This window comes from Tamandua tetradactyla, chromosome 4 (assembly GCF_023851605.1).
Source record: "Tamandua tetradactyla isolate mTamTet1 chromosome 4, mTamTet1.pri, whole genome shotgun sequence".
In the NCBI taxonomy this organism is placed as follows: Eukaryota; Metazoa; Chordata; class Mammalia; order Pilosa; family Myrmecophagidae; genus Tamandua; species Tamandua tetradactyla.
The window spans coordinates 72,308,175-72,324,565 of NC_135330.1; the positions used below are offsets into that span (position 1 = coordinate 72,308,175).

The 16,391-nt window shown below is 48.5% G+C and overlaps 1 protein-coding gene across 5 annotated transcripts in view; it reads left to right on the forward strand.

Moving 5' to 3' along the window:
• The first annotated feature begins 591 nt into the window (after nt 1-591).
• Nucleotides 592-16,391, forward strand: part of VASH2 (vasohibin 2) — a 37,216-nt gene continuing 21,416 nt past the window's right edge. For 3 of the 5 annotated variants that reach the window (XR_013174348.1, XM_077157785.1, XM_077157786.1), the window contains exons 1-4: nt 1,523-1,798; nt 9,041-9,129; nt 14,642-14,698; nt 15,259-15,333. Coding sequence is in view for 4 of the 5 variants with exons in the window: in XM_077157785.1 (XP_077013900.1) it covers nt 1,523-1,798; nt 9,041-9,129; nt 14,642-14,698; nt 15,259-15,333 (497 nt within the window). In the remaining variant the exon portion in view is untranslated. Of the gene's footprint in view, nt 692-1,522; nt 1,799-9,040; nt 9,130-14,641; nt 14,699-15,258; nt 15,334-16,391 lie in introns of those variants that run through there. The other 2 variants (XM_077157787.1, XM_077157788.1) reach the window with 2 other exon arrangements.

Below are 16,391 nucleotides of genomic sequence, written 5' to 3' on the forward strand. Positions count from 1 at the left end.
GCAGAAAAACCCGGGTCTGAATGACTTCGGTTTTAGTGTCATTTGGGTTTAGTGGGAATTTAATTAGTATGACTAACGTCAGATGATCAGCAGCTGTGACTCCTAGCTAATTTGGGGGTATGTGTAACGCAAAATAAAAACCAAAAAACATTTAACTTTGTGCATACATATTAACAGCCTCTTCCTTAACCAACCATCATCCCTCTGCCCAGCCCTCGTCAGGGAAAGCTGTTCGAAAGCCAACATGGTCACTCTACTTCATGGTGACCTCCCGGTTTTTCTTCTCAGTTGTTCCTCTCGCATCGCCACGTGCCCAGGAGAAACTCGGTCTTAAGTCCGCTGGACACACGCTCCAAGCCCCGCGCAGCTCCCTGGACGTGACAGCGATGGGATTTCGCGTGACCGCCCAGCTCCCCCTACTCCTCTCCCCTCCCACCCGGGAAACCCCGGAGCCAATCCGAGCGTCGGGAAGCTGGGGGTTGTAGAGTCCCGCGCCCTGGAACCCGCCCCTCTTTGTTGCGATGGCCAATGGACGCATTCGGAACATCGGCGGCTGCCCGGGTGACTCGGTTATATGTCACAGAATAACATTCGAGAATGGAACATGGAATGAGGAGCCCGCCGCCGCCGCAACTGCCAGCCACCCGGCCACCTGGACAGGCTCTGCAGGGATGAACCTCGCGGCCGGCAGGTAGGGTCCGGGCGGCGGCAGCGCGCGCTCCCCGTGCCTCGCCTGCTCCCCGTCCCTCCTGGTGCCGGGCGCTGGGACTCGGGGAGAACGGGCGGGCGGAGCTATTTCCACCGGAGAATGGGGGCTGGGCCGTCCCCTCGTTCGATGGGGGTCCGGGAGGGATTCCTGGAAGAAAGGCGGCCGCCTTTGCAAGCCAAGGCTGCTGCTGCGCCCTCGCGCCAACCTTCGCCTCTCACGTGCCGGTGTGTTCTCGGCTTGGCTCGTCGCTCGGCCCCTTCTGGGGACCAAGGAATGCGTGGAGCCCTGCGGGGACCTACTATTCATTCATGCCACCCGAGCTGTCTTTCTTCTCCCTCCACGCTCCTTTTATTTCATTCCCAGTCTTTAGGTACGAGGCGATTTTTAACGGTCTTTGTGTTATCCATTCAAGGCTGAGCGCTCGCGTTCACTTCCTCGAGGGGGGAAGGTCTGTCAGCGAACCGGGGAAAGCGCGGAGCGACGCGGAGGCATCCTGTCCCCTCACACCCGCCTCCCTCCTAGCGCCGCGGGACCCCGCCCCCCGCCTGGGTGCCTCTGGGTTTCCACTTAGCTGTGGTGTCTGCCGTGTCTCCACTGATTTCAGGCACGGTCGGTGAGCCGCGAGCCCGGCTGCCTCCGCGGAGCTCCTGCCGCCGCCCCCCCTTCCCGCGTCCTGCGGCAGCGAGAGGCATGGAGAAGGCCGCCCCCGCGGGGCGCTGATCCCCGCGCCGCGCCGCGCGCACACGCCCCCAGCCGCCCGCCGCCGCCGCCGCCGCGCTGCCCCCGCGCCTCCCTCCCTGCCCCGGACGCGCCATGACGGGCTCGGCGGCCGACACTCACCACTGCCCCCACCCCAAAGGCGCCAAAGGCACCCGGTCCCGGAGCAGCCACGCGCGGCCCGTGAGCCTCGCCACGAGCGGGGGCTCGGAGGAGGAGGACAAAGACGGCGGGGTGCTGTTTCATGTCAACAAGAGCGGCTTCCCCATCGACAGCCACACCTGGGAGCGCATGTGGATGCACGTGGCCAAGGTGCACCCCAAGGGGGGAGAAATGGTGGGCTCCATCAGGAACGCCACCTTCTTGGCAAAGGTCAGTGGTTTTCAAGAGGGGACCGTGATGGGACCATTTCAGCCTGTACACAGCAAAGAGAGGCAAATTCTATTGTCCTGGGCTTGTTACAAACACCCTTCTCGTTCCTTCTCCTCACACCTACCCTCTTTGCTTCATTGAGGTGATATTTGTCTTGGAAGCCTTCGAAATGAGGGAGGGAGGGAAGGAGAGGCAGGGGGCTTGCTGTTCTGGTACTATGTGGTCGGGTTATACCCAGGATTTTTGAGACTAAAGCCAAACTATGATTTCTTACCCCCACATACACACCCCCTTCTCCCTGCCCCCCAGATGTAGCCACTGCTTAATACCAATCATGTCCCAAGAATGCATAGTCCCCCCTAAGGATCCCACCCTGCTTTTCTTCTTTGGAGTCTCTTGTGTCTCCCGTTTCCTCCTTGCATATGATTTATCAGGCTGTGAATGAATTTGTAATCAACCAGTCAGACTTTTCAGCGTGAATCATTTTAAAACTTTTTGCCAAGTTTTTTTTTTATGACAGTAACTTTCACCTCTGAAACTAGCAAAACAGCGAATTCTCTCTTTTCCCAGCTTTATCTGAGCTCCAAGAAAAGCGGTTTTGGCTTTGGCTTAAAAGGGACTTTCCAGTACATATGATGAATTAGTCTCACTGGGTAGAGCAAGTAACTTAGGAGTGAACCTCTCTTTTTTCCCTTCGGCAGAAATCAGTGAGCCAGTTGAGCTTGGTGGCCAAGAATAGCCGTTAATAATGGTCCAGAGAGGAAGGAGATGTGCCCTGATGGGAGTACCTGCATTAGTGGGAGTAGCTGTGTTGTGTGAAACATTTGAATACAAACTGGGGAGAAATGCCTCAGAGCCTTGGACTGATTGCATGGTGGCTATTTCCCCTGGACCCTGGGAACACCACTATGGCTAAGAAGATTCTTGCACAGATTTAGGGATGCCAGACCTGAGGCCTGGAAGGCCATCTGGTCAGGTCCCCAGCCTGGTTGACAGCTGAGCATTTGGACCCTGCAGGCCAGAAAGCTGTGTGTGCCCTTGAGGAAATAACAGAGCCACTGAATTTCCTGCTGCACTGTGTTTTATCACTCTGCTGGTTGAGGAAATGTCATTATGCTCAACTAGAATCTTGCCTACTTTGTCAGCCATAATTACTCTTACTGAGTTCTTGAGCATGAGAACAACAGAATTTTTCCTTACTTAAGAGCCACCTGTTCCAGCTGTCCCATGTTGTCTTTCTAACTCAGCACCGACCTTGCATGTGGGGACCTCTTTCTTTATATGGGAATCAAGGAATTGTAGTGTTGGTAGAGACCTGTCTCCCTCCTCTCAGCAGAATTCATTCCTCTGTCCGAGGCATGGGGGGCCTTGCCGCTGACCTGGAAGGCGGCTTGTCCCAGGCCTAGCCAGATTTGGTTATCAGGAAGCGCTGTCATAGATTGAGCAGAAATTCCCCTTCACACACCCCCCCCCCCCCCATTACATTTGACTGTGGATTCTTGTGTAGCAGTTTGAATTGGGACAGAACATGTTGACTTTTTTTTGCTACTCACAGCTCTCTTGAATGTAACAAGAAATGTTCCTATGACAGAGGGAGCTCGGATGGGCTGAATTCTAACTCTGGCTCTACTATATCTAGCTTTGTGCCCTGGGTCAATCACTTAAAATCTCTGGCCGTTGTTTCCTCATCTGTAAAATGGGAGTAGAGGAGATTTCACATAAAGTTCTTTCCAACTCTCAAGTCCTATGATTTTATGACCCAAGATGTCTCCAGGTATCTAGTGCTGATGACCTGTGTGACACTAGAAGTCTGCTCTATTATGAGCCTGCGGAACTCTGGCATACGTTCATTGTGCATCTTTAGTCTTTGTCCACCGGCAGCTGCTTCCACCTTATTTGTGTGTCACAGTTTCCACATCTCCTCACTCTCCTAGTTTTCTTTCTAAGACAAGTGCTAATTTGTCATTAGTCCCCTAAACAAGCACATATGAAACACGCTATTCTAAGTGTCGGAGCAGTTTAAGACATAGATTACTACTTCTTGCGACCTATACCTGGTAATCGTGTTTCTGTGGCTGATGCTGTGTTCTTTAAAAAGATTGTTCACTTTTTTTATATGGTGGCTACATTGTTTTGTATTTTCATGGTAAGTTGAAGGTTGTTTAAAGCCTCCATATCCTTTTATATGGAAACTACTACCAAGCCAGGATTTTCCCCACCCAACCTTGGGCAGTTGACTCTTTGAAACTTAGATAAAGACCTTAACGTTTCTCTCCCTTATACTACATCTTCATGGTTCTCCATCCCAACCCCTTCATGGCATACCACCTTCTCCCAAACCCTGGCCCCAACCAGCCCTGAGATGAGCTGTGTACTGGCCTCAAAAGCTCCTGTTTCCAGGGGCTGCTTCTCTCTGATTCAAAGGCTATTTCTGCTCGCAGTACTGTAGGCTACTTTCCTCTAGGACCAAGTCCTTTTTCTCCTGTAACCAACTCAATGTCTTACGGAAGACATTGTACAGAAGAGGGATTGGAGGTGGTAAGAGTTGAAGAGTTCCAGGAAGAGTAAATTTTTTGGCAATTGCATGTGAGCTGAGAAGCAAAAGGTATGTGGACAGGAAAAGGTTTCAAGAGCCTAAGAGGGGCTTGGAAGTCAAATGACACTTCCTTTGACTGCAGAAAATCCCATTAGTAGTCTTGATAAGTTCTGCTTGAAAGTCCAGGTGGGCTCATCTGTTCTGAGATCCTCCTAAATTTATGACTGCAGGTCTTTCTCTGGCATTTACTGGATCAGAAGTTAGCACTTGACTGGGACAAGGCTGAGCAAGAAAACAGCAGATGTCTGCTGAGGGATAGAAGATGGGAAGGGATGGGACCAGTGAGAGTGGCTAGCCCAGAAAAAACAGCAGAGTGGACCAGGAAACAATTGCTTCTTGACGGACTGGAGCCTGACTCTCCTAGGAGCAGAAAACCGGGATGGATTCAGCAGGAAACAATCCATTTCTTGCAGACTCCATTTCTTTTTTATTTTTTTTGGCTTGTTCTCATATCAATTCCAAATGGGAAAATAATTCACATTTGGAAGGCTGAGCTTTCTCTCCCCGAGTGAAGAAGTGCTTTGTGGTGAGACTTTGCTGCAGTGTCCCGTCCTGCCCCCTGCTGGCTCCCCATTGGCAGTTCTTACCTTCTCCTCTCCGGGACTCAGAACAATCAGTCTGAACATCCTACTCAGCCCAAAGTTCTGACCCCATTCAGGACCTCTGTGCCGGGCCACCACCCCCAGTTTTCTCTCTGCCCCTGAAGTCAGGGTCTGGGGCTTCTCTGAGCTCATGGCTGCTATGCCAGGCCTCCTCCCTGGTCTCTTTCTCAGATCGACTGGTGCTTGCCGAGTATTTTTTTCTGCTCAGTCTCTGCTTTCTCCTTATCCTTTTATGTTAAAGATTCCTGGTGCCTGGGGCTCTCCCTGCCTTCCTGACTCCTTTCTGGGCCTCCCTCTCCCACATGGCGATGCCAGTTACACATCTCCGTCCATATCACTTCTCCTTGTCAATTGTGTTTGGCAAGAATGGAGAGGAGAGGCTGTCTGCAAAAGCCTTGCCAGGGGGTTTATTTATTATTTTTATTTTTGAACTACCTTCTTCCTGTCCCCCTCCCACTCCCTCCTCCTGCCCCCCACAACTCCCAGGGCCCCCGTTCTCAGACCGTGGGTACCCCACCTGTGTGGAGAGGTGGATCTGTGCCTTCTAGTTTCTTCCTTCAATAGTTGGGCTGCGGTTTGAGGGGGCTGGTTGCAGGAGGCAACCAGGTTCCTCTGAAAAATCTAGATTGGAGTTTCAGATAGTAATTGATGAAATTGGGCACGAAAACAGCATGAGGAGGGACTCCCAGGTTGCAGCCTGGGCTTTATTTTTTTTTCTCGTGGACAGGCTCCGGGAATTGAATCCGAGTCTGTGGCATGGCAGGCAAGAATTCTGCCACTGAGCCACCGTTGCACCACCCCTTGGCCTGGGCTTTTTATGTAAAGATTGTAACAACTATGTTCCCATCAGTGCTATATGAGGGCATCCTCGCCAGCACTGGGTGTCCACATTTCAGAATATCTTTGCTAATGGGAGAGGTGAAAAATGACATTTTACAGTGGCTTTAATTTGCATGCCTTAAATTATTAGTGGGCTTGAACACTTTTTCCAAGTATTTATTCATCACTTGGATTTTTCATTTTCTGAATTGCCTTTCATGGCCATTTTTTCTTCCACTGAAGTCTAAAGAGTTCTCTTCTCACTTTGCATGAGCTCTATACTAATTAAGGAGATTAATTCATTGTGCCCTGTACCTCCAGGGGGAAGTGGATTTTTTCCTCTCCTATTAGGGTGAGAAAACATCTTCATGATGGGAAGGTCCCAAGTTGAATGGGACCGGGCCACTGTGGGTTCTGTTTTCCAGTTCCAGAAAAGGTGAAAACCAGCCAGGCTTCCCCATCCAGACCCCTGAGGACATGTGGTTAATGAATAATGACATAACTGACACTTGACGACCACCTTGTGCCGAGCCTCAAGCTGCCTGTGTTAGCGAACATCAGGTCATGTAATACTCACCGCCAGCCTAGGTTTGAAGTTGGTTTATTGTTCCTGGTTTATCAGTAAGAAAACCAAGGCTCGAGAGGTCACACAGCTCAAGTACAGCCTCGAGCTAGTAGGCAGTAGAGCAGGGATTTGAACCTAGTTGCATCTCTCTCATAATTCTTCCCCAAGGAGCCCACTTGGTTTACAGTGCACTTTCCTGAGGGGTCATTGGCTGCCGGAGGCTGTGGTTGGACCTTGACCCACAGTCTGATCCCCCCACCCCCCTGGCTCACCCAGATGGCAGGCTGACTGTAGCTTGGTGACATCATGCTCTCAGCAGTCTCCCTACCACAGCCCTGTCCCCTGCTGGGGTTTGGGGAATGCATACATTTGTTCTCCCCGTGGGGAGGAAATGTGGCTCACAGCCGGGCTGAGGTAACCATGCAGCTGTTTTTAAAAGTCCTTGGGCGCCACTGTGCCACCCTTCTGCCGACCAGCTGCTGCTTGGCTCCTACCCTAGCGTCCAACTCTTGTGGGCTCTTTTCAGCTTGTGAAGTAATTTGGGGTCACCCCCCACAGGGTCTGTGAACCATGTCAATCAGGTATTGCAGAGTCCTGGCCAAGGAACCCTCCTCTAGGGATCCAGAAGGTGCTGGTGATAACTGGGGGCATTTCCCTACACCTGCCAACCTTTCTTTTAAATAAGTGCACACAGTGCTTTTCTGTATAGAAATACACTTGCGCCTTAATAAACTGTATAATTTCTCTCCTCCCCTCCCTTTTCCTGTGCCCTCTCCTCCTTTTGTACTTGCCATAGCTTGGAACGTAGGAGGTGCTTAAGAAAAGTTTGTTCACATCCCCTCTTTTCTCCTCACTTCTCTCAAAATCTCTAGCACATTCTTACCCAGAATTCCAGGTATGGATAGCTCTGTGGCTGTTACTGCTAAAAACAAGGACGAACTTGACACTTCTCAGCATTTGTTAGGGTGGAAACCCAGTGATATACTCCATATTTTCTCTGTGTGGAGGCATGGGGAAGGGTCGTATGAGCAAATGTTCAGATTGGAACATACCCTTCTTGCTCCGGAAAATGCCTCTCCAAAAGGGAAATGTAATTTGTTTGAGCTGATATGTTTGTTAATGAAATATAACTTGCAGAGAATCTGTGCTTTCATGTGCATGCAACACTCTCACATTCAGACTCTCTTTAACACACACACAGCCACCTTGGCTGTGAATCGTAAGTGTGACTAGTTTCCTTTCTGCTGAAGGGCAGTTGCTATGAAGTAGGCGATTTCAGAGCCAAGAATGAATTGAGCCTCTGAGAGGAAAAGAATGCCAAGCGGCATTTTAAGTAAATGCAGCAAAAGGTATAGAAGTGTGGAAAGAGCTGTTGCCCACTAATGTGGTCAGTAAGTCCCAGGGGCAGCCTCGCTGTGGGGCTTGAGCCTGGAGAGCCAGGGGGAGAGCCATGGAAAGGGAACAACCTTAGGTGGCTTCTAGTTCTCATGCTCAGCCAGGTGCTCTGCCAGGGCTCTGACCCCACGCCAAGGCTGTTGCGTCTGTTCTATCAGCTAGGCACTAATCTCCCCAACCTGCTTCCATGCACTCTGCAAGGACCGAATGCTAAATGACTGAAGCATGGAAGAACCTTCTCCTTCCAAACACCAGGCTTACCTGGCTGAGTTTCTCTTTCAACAACTGCTCCCTCTCCATCAGAGAAACAGACGTCAAGGAGACCAAGGAACATGAGCAGAAATAAAGCAGAATATGTGCCTCCCTGGCAGCCCTCACTTCCCAGGAGTGACTTGATTTGAAGTCTCCTGTTTAGTCTTGCTCTGTTTGCCCTTGAACTCCTTTGGAAGGTTATTCAGAGCTAAGTGGGTATCTTAGTTGTTGATGTCTAGGAAGAGGGCCCTCCCTCTCTCTTTCTCCTCTTTGCCTGCCTTTGGTCCTCTCCCCACCAGGGAATAGAGCTTTGAACACTCAATTGCAGACACTTGGTTAATGTTGGCCAACAGACAACTGAGATATGAGGGCTGGCAGGATTAAATGGTTCACACGAATTGGAAGAGGTGTACTCGTCTGGGAAGGGTCAGGGCAAAGGGAGACTCTCTCCTAATCCCACTAGGGTAGGACTAAGGTGAAGGGATGCAATGGGCGTGGGAGATGTGGGTGGGGATGGAGGTTGAGAAATGCAGCCAGTAGCACCGTGTTGCACTTCTCCAGGGCACCACTCACCTTGTATTCCGTGTAAATGGTACCCGGGAATGGAGTGCATACAGTGGGTCACCATCGGTTCTGTGAGGATTGTTGGCGCGCCTCTGAGCTCATACTGAACAGGTTTGGTAGAGGACGCTGTAGGACATGGTCCTTGGTGTCGAGACGCTTAGACTTCCAACAGGAGAGACAGGCTGTGCTCACGCCTATACCTCAAGAGCCATGGTGAATCCATGTGACCCAGGGCAGTGTGTTTGTAGAAGAAATTTGGGGAAGTGGGGGTCGGATTTCAGCAAGTTGAGCTTGGGAGACCTTTTGGAGGAGGCTCCACTTGAACAGGTGACATTTCATGGTGGCCATCTGCTTCAGCTCTAGGAAGTTTTAGCCCTGTGCCTGCCCCCAGGAACTGAGACCCAGTGCATCTCTTTGATAGAAAGATCATTCTCTCTATTTCTCTGCAGCCTTCAATACCCCAGGTCCCAAACTACAGGCTGTCCATGACAATCCCAGACTGGCTCCAGGCAATCCAGAATTACATGAAGACACTACAGTATCCTTCTGACCAGAGTTGGAGCAGACCCAGCCGGGGGACAGCGTGGTGATCACAAGCCTAGTGGTGTGTCTGTCCCAGCTGGTCAGCAAATGCTCTTCAAGGTTGGTGAGGGAAGGCATGGACGGATGTCCCTGTATGTGAGACTGAGAGTGATGATAGAGAATATAATTGCAATGACCCCACCCTTCTCCTTTCAAGCAGGTTTTGGGTAAGAAGGTCTCAGGGCAATGTGGCAGTGGTGGTGACCTTGTACTTGGTGCATCTCAAGCCCTTCTGCCTTCTCTTTTTTCTCCTTCTCTTTCTTGTATTTTCTTCATCGTCCCCTGGGCTCTCCTTTTTCTTCCTTCTTTTCCTCTTTCTCACCTCCTTCCTGTGTGTCATCTTTATTTTCCTACTTTTCTCTTCTCTTCGTCGGTCCCCTTTTTTCCCTCACCTTTTGCCTTCTTCCCTGACTACCAGTGATCTACCAGAGACCTGGCTGATGCTGCCTTTGACTCCCAAGGTAACACAGGCAGGTGACCTTGCTCAGTTCTGTGTGAACCTGTGGGGCTCTGGGATGAGGGTCTTTTCCACCTCTTGAGTTTGAAGAAGAGCCAAGGAGTTCTGTGAATCCAGGCTGGGTTCAGACCAGCCAAATTTTTGTCCCTTTTTCCTGCCATGTCCTGAGGATTGTTTGCAGTGGGGATTACATCCATTCTGAGCCCTTGACCTCCACCCCCACCCCCAAGCAACGCTGTGGGAACAAAGGGGTATCCATGCATGGTCCACTTGCTACTTCTGGTGTTTTATCAAGGGTAGGAGTCAGATGGGGAGCTGGACCAACAGAGGTGTATGTGAGAGGGACACATGTATGTGAGAGAGGGACCATTCGCCCCAAGTAAGTCAGTGAACACCTCAGAGCTAAACCAGGATGGCTCTCCCTGTGGAGGGCAGCTGCCACACCCCAGCTGACCTGTCAGTCGTCATTCAGCCTATCCTACAAGCCTCTGAGCATATTGGCTTGGTTTCTTTTTGTCTGTTCAGGCTCAGCCCTGAGGCAAGAATGATGTCAGTGACACTGAACATGTGTCCTACATGCTCTGGAAAAGGCCCTTCCTCTCTGTGTTATAAGCAAGAATTTTTCCTGGGGATTTCTTTCCTGCACCTCCTTGATAAGGCTGCATATTTCCAGGCAGGAATAACACCAGCTGATGCTCGTTCTGGCAGAGGGATTACTTGATTAAGCCTCTTGGTTCCTACTTCATGTTTCATGAGCATCCTTGCCCGGCACCGTCCCTGTGAAATCCTGAAAAGATCTTAAAGGGCAGAGATAACACCTGCCTGCAGGGTGAGCTCCGGGAAGGTGAGGCAGTGCTGGTTCTGCTCCCAAAACTGGGACCCCACGTGGGGAGTTCTGTGTGGTCCAGAAGCGTCCGCTCCTGCCAGATTACACCTGGATCCCAAGAGCCGACCCTTCCTGGATGTGGCCGTCTCATCACAGAATATTCCATAAGACACCAGAAATTAGAACAGTTCTCCACTTCTTTCTAGGACAGGGTCTTCACAGGAGCTATCCAGCCTGAGGTTTGGGAGAATGTGCCTGGCTAGGGATGGATGTATTTATAGGGGCAAATTTTCACGTGCTTTATATGTCATTTGCTCAGGCTGCCTTAGATCCCACAGCACATTCTCAGCCAAGTTTTTGTTGTGACCCTGAAGGGTCTGCTTTTTCTCTTTGTCCCCTCTGGCCCACTGGGATGTCTTTGGCTTTGCTTGCTGGGCACAGAGAGGGCCGGAGAGAAAGCTCCAGGAAGCTGCTGCGATCTTATTCCTGGTCGCCTGGCCTTTGGAATCACCGCACAAGGAAGGCAGAGCATGGAGTCTTCTACCTCCTCACCAGGCTTTTATGGGGTGCTTCAGAGCTTCCTGCTGCTTTGTCCTTTGTGCCAGGTACCAGGGTACGAGGATTCTTGGGGCCAGCCCAGGCGATCGATGTGCTTAACTGGCCCTGGGAGCGTGACGGGACGAATCTTGCCTCCCTGTCTGAGAGGACTGAGCTTGTGTGAAGTTCTGGAAGGAGGGTGGCTGCATTAGCTCTGCTGGACGGAGAGGTGCCTTCTGAGTGGGATCTCGGGTTCAGCAAATGTCTCACTCTGAAGTGACCATTGAGAGGAGGCTTTCCTCCCCAACTCCCTTTCGGGGATTAAATTATTAACTGTAAGGAACTAAGTGAGGATAGTCAGGTAATTTTTACAATTTTTATATAGGTTTGTCTCAGTTTACGCACTAGATTATTTGTAAATGTGGGGGAAGTTGGGAATATAAACTGAACTTTTACCAGTTGAATTCTACTTTAAATGTAGTGGGGCCTTCACTGTTCGAATGCAGTTTTTGTTAAGGTAAAACATCACTTCACAAAAAGAATACTTAACCCTTATTTTTCTCTTTTACTTCTAGGGTTTTTCATCTTGTATTTTTTAAAAGCCAGGCAAATGTGTGTTGTTAGTGGGTATAGTAATGGCCCAGGTCAGTAACTCCCAAACTGGTGAGCTAGCTGAAGTCGTTCAAGGATCCTTACCCTGAAACTTCCAATTGAATATTTTGTTGTGAGGTGACGCTGAGTGGCATCCAGCATTAAGGACTGTGTTAGTTTGTAAGCTGCTGGAACGCAGTATACCAGATAGGGGAATTCAAGTTACAAGTTTATAGCTCTAAGCCTATAAAATTGTCCAAACTAAGGGATCCACAAGAGGATTCCTTCACTGAAGGAAGGCTGATGGGTCAGGAACACCTCTGTCAGCTGGGCAGTCACGTGGCTGGCATCTGCTGGTCCCTTGCTCCTGGGCTCCATTGCCTTCAGCCTCTGTTCCTGTACCTCACTTTGCTTCTCCAGGACTGGCTTTCATCTCTTGGCTTCCCTTGGCTCTCACCAGGTTCTGGTTTGCTTAACATCTCATGGCAACATCTGCTGGGCTCCAGGCATTTCCAAACATCTGTGTCTCTGTTCTCCAAGTGTCAGCATCTGTGTCAGCTCTTCTCTAAAGTTTCTATGACCTCTTTCATTTCTGACTCTCTCCAAAATCCTCTTTTAAAGGCTTCCAATGCTAATCAAGATCCACCTTGAGTGGGTGAAGTCACATCTCCATCCAATTGAAAGGTCACACGCACAGCTGGCATACTACATCTTTGTGGAGGTAATCTAATGAAAAGTTTCAACCTACAGAATTGAATCAGGATTAAAGGAAACAGCTGTTCCCACGAGATTGGATCAGGATTAAAACATGGCTTTTCTGGGGTACATAATACTTTCAAAACAGCACATTCCACCCTCTGGAGTCCAAAGAAAGGCATTTTTTTCTCCATATGCAACATATATTCACTCCATTACAGTATCATGAAAGCCTTAAACAATTTCAGTAACATTCAAGTACCATACAAAGTTAAAACCAGTACAACATCTCATCAAAGTCACTTACAGGCATGGTCTGTTCTAAGGCAAAAATTCTCTGATGTTGGACCTATAAAACTCAGAACAAGTTTTCTGCTGCCAACATACAAAGAATGGACAGTTTCCATTGCCATAGGGATACATATTTCCATTGCTATAGGGAGAAATTGGAAGGAACACAACAGTCACCAGACCAGTTCTGAAAACCTGCAGGGCAAACTCTACATTAGATTTCAAAGTCTGAGAGTCCTTTATCTTTGCGCCTTTAGAAAGCATCAGTCTCACCCTTTCCAAGGGCCTATACAATGGCCTGGCTTCTCCAAATGTAACTTTGGGGGTCATTGGGGAGATTACTTTTTTCTTGGCTCCATCCTCTCCAGGCATCAGGGCTACACCCAGGCTCTCTGTCATCTCCGGGGCATGTGCTCAACACCTCCAGAACAATGTGGTGGCAGCCAGGCTCTCCCCAAACCCCAAGGAATGTGCTCCACCCTCTCCAAGGCCTGGGGCACAACTCTTCCAGAATGTTGAGGTAGAAGGCCTTTGGGGCAAACTTCCCCAAGTGCTTGGATGAGTCCACTTTCCTGGTCCGAGGTTTCTCGACTTCAGACCTTAGCTACTGTGGTTCTGTCTTTAAAGTTATTTTCCCTTCAGTTTGTTCTTTTTCTGTCCCTTTTAGTCCAGACTGGCAGTGGTTCTGTTTATACAGATCCCATGATATTCTTGTTGGATTTCTATGCAGTATACTGGGATCGTTCCCATCAGACAAAAGGACTTTCCACAGATCCTTCCTGAATAACTCCATTTCGAATCTTTGCTTGTCCTGGAATGGCTGATTGCTTCCCTGTTTGGTTAATTGCTCATTTTCTATTTAAAGACTCATCAGAGGTATCTCTCAAGTCCACATTTCTACCAAAAGTCTCTTCAAAGCATTCTAGGCCTTCTCTATCAAACTCCTCACAATTCTTCCAAAATCTTCCTCTTATCCATTTAAAACGGCGTTCCAACATGTTTAATATTTGTAAGCCACAGCAGTAACCCCACTCTCAGTAACAAAATCTCTTCTAGTTTGTAAGCTGCCAGAATGTGATATACCAAAAATGGAATGGCTTTTAAAAAGGGGGATTTATTAAGTTTCCAGTTTATAGTTCTAAGACTATGAAAATGTCCAAATTAAGGCATCCAGGGAAAGATACCTTGGCTTAAAAAGGTCAGTGACATTTGGGGTTTCTCTCTCAGCTGGAAAGGCATGTGGCAACATATACTAACTTTCTCTCCAGGCTTCTTCAGTGGCTTCCCTAGGGCATTTTCTTATGCATCTCCAAAGGTTATGGTTAATGATGTCATCTTCTCAGATTTAGTAATCATTGGCAAGTGTCAGTCCCAGCGTGAAATACAAGTGACATCTTCACAATAGGTTCTGATGTAATCTGTGCTTTACTAAGAAACCCTGCTGCTCTTTATCTACCCTTCTGTTCTGCCTTACATCCATTTCCATTCCATTCCATTGCATTCCATACCTTCCACTCATCCTCCCTCCCTCCTCTTCCTTCCATCTACCATTCCATTTTCTTCCTTGCTTCCTTCCTTCCCTCTCTCCCTCCCTTTCTTCTTCCTTCCATCCTAAGTCCATTTCCTTTTTTCCCTTCCTCCTTTGCTTTCCCTCTTTCCATCCATTTATCCATTCTCCTTCCATTCCATCTACCCTTCTGTGCCATGCTTTCCATTTATCCTCCCTTCCTCCCTTTATTCCTTCTTCCCTTCCATCCATTCATCCAGCCAGCCACTCCATCCATGTATAGGTGACATGAAGATGACAAGCTCAAAGAGTTTATACCTTGGTAGATGAATTAAGACATATTCCACTAACAAGTACAGAGCAGATTGAACAGAGTCATTATAGAGGTACAAGATGCTATGGAGTCTGTGTTAGAAACTGGAAATTCAGGGCAGAATTACTGGATGCCTTCTAGAAAGCACCACTGCTTCATTCAATTGAGAAATCAGAATGCATAGTTTCCTCTGCTGGGTTATTCGGATCATTGGAGTTTTCTGTCACTTTCCCTTACTGACTTCACACAGATACAACCATACAGGGACCCAGTTCTTTGAAATTAGGAAAATGAGACCGCTGAGTGGGTAAGTGATACCTGGTCTACGGGCCAAATGACCCTTTCTCCTTCCTGAGAGTTATCAGATCCCTCTCCCACTTTCTATCCCTGTCTCCAGTGTGTGAATATCCTGGTCTTTAAGAGCATGGGAAAGGGGAATGGCCTTGTAGGTTGGAGGTGGGTTGAGGACTTGGCTGCTCCTACTAAGTTCAGTGGTGGAGATGAACTCTTTCAGGGAATGGAGGAGGCTTATAAGATCTGTTTTCATTAGGCTGTGTTTTCTTGCTCCATTGTAACCCTATGGAAACACCCGCTGTGCCAGGGCAGTGGGAGGGTACTGTGGGATCCAATCCTGGCACTAACCTACGGGAACCAACTCCAGGAGAGGAAAGTGGAGAATTTAGGATTTCAGTTCTGTCATATGCAGACATGCATTGGTGCCTTCCTACAGGGTGAATTCTCCCTTTCCCTCTCTATTCCTGCATGGTGCCTAGTGTGGGGCCAGACATGCTCACGGAGTGATAGACAGATTGACTGACTGCATAATTAATTAAGTCCTGAGATGCTTTACTCTGTTCTATCCTACAGGTTAATGGAAACAGCAAAAGAAATGACCCGAGAGTCTTTGCCTATCAAATGCCTTGAAGCTGTCATACTGGGCATGTATCCTTTAAGTTATATTTGCTTAGTGTTGCTTCCTAGATGGTGGCCTCACTAAGGGATGGTTGTTCCTTTACATCTTAGATTCCCAGTGATATTGCCCATTTTCCCCTTCGAAGAAAATGCCAAACTCCTCTGGTCCTTTTCTTTAACTTTCAGCACCTGGAGTTTGGCTCCTTAGACCATCATCAGTCTAACCCATCAGCTGTGACCGTTGGGCCACTTTCAGGCCAGTGGCCATGCATATTCACTAGTCACAAGGAGAATTCTAACTTACAGGGATGAGAGAGTCTTTGGTTGTTTCTTGCATTAATCTGACACTGCAAACAGGAAAGACACTCAAGGGGAAATGGGATCAGGGCTGAGAGAGCAAGCATCAAAACACATCTCCAGAGAAAATACTGACTGGATTGTAGAGGAGACCAGGCAGTGGTGTATCTCTGGGCTCCCGCCAGATTTGGGCCCTGATTATGGAACACAGACCTGAAACAAAGTCTGGTCTCCCCAACATTTTCTGTTCCATATTCTACCAGATTCCTGGCTCCTTGAACTCAGGAGAATATGGTTCAGTAAAGCTCTGATGGTACTAATTCATTAGTGGTGATGACAATAGAACATGATCAGTTAGACTAGCAAAAAAAAAAACCTCTGAGTCCTTTGGAGTAGAGAGTGACAAAGGGAATATGGTAAAACACATGCTTGAGTGGTGGTTCCAGGTAAGACCTTTTAAGTACTTGAGTGCACTGCTGAGAGGTGTGACCTTTTTCCAGAAGTCAGTGGGGAGCACAGATGAAAGCTTTGAAGCAGAGAAGTGACATGATGTATATACTTCAGAGAAGAACTTCTTAGGGCAGAGGTGAAGAACTGACTATGGAATGCTGAGACTGGATCTACAAAGCCAGTTAGGAGCTGTCCCATGAGGGAAATAGTGATGCTGAACCAAGGCCCTGGCAGTGAGAATAGGTTTGAAAACTTTTTAAAATGTAATTTTATTGAGATATATTCACACAACAAACAATCCATCCAAAGTATACAATCATGGCTCACAGTATCATCATATA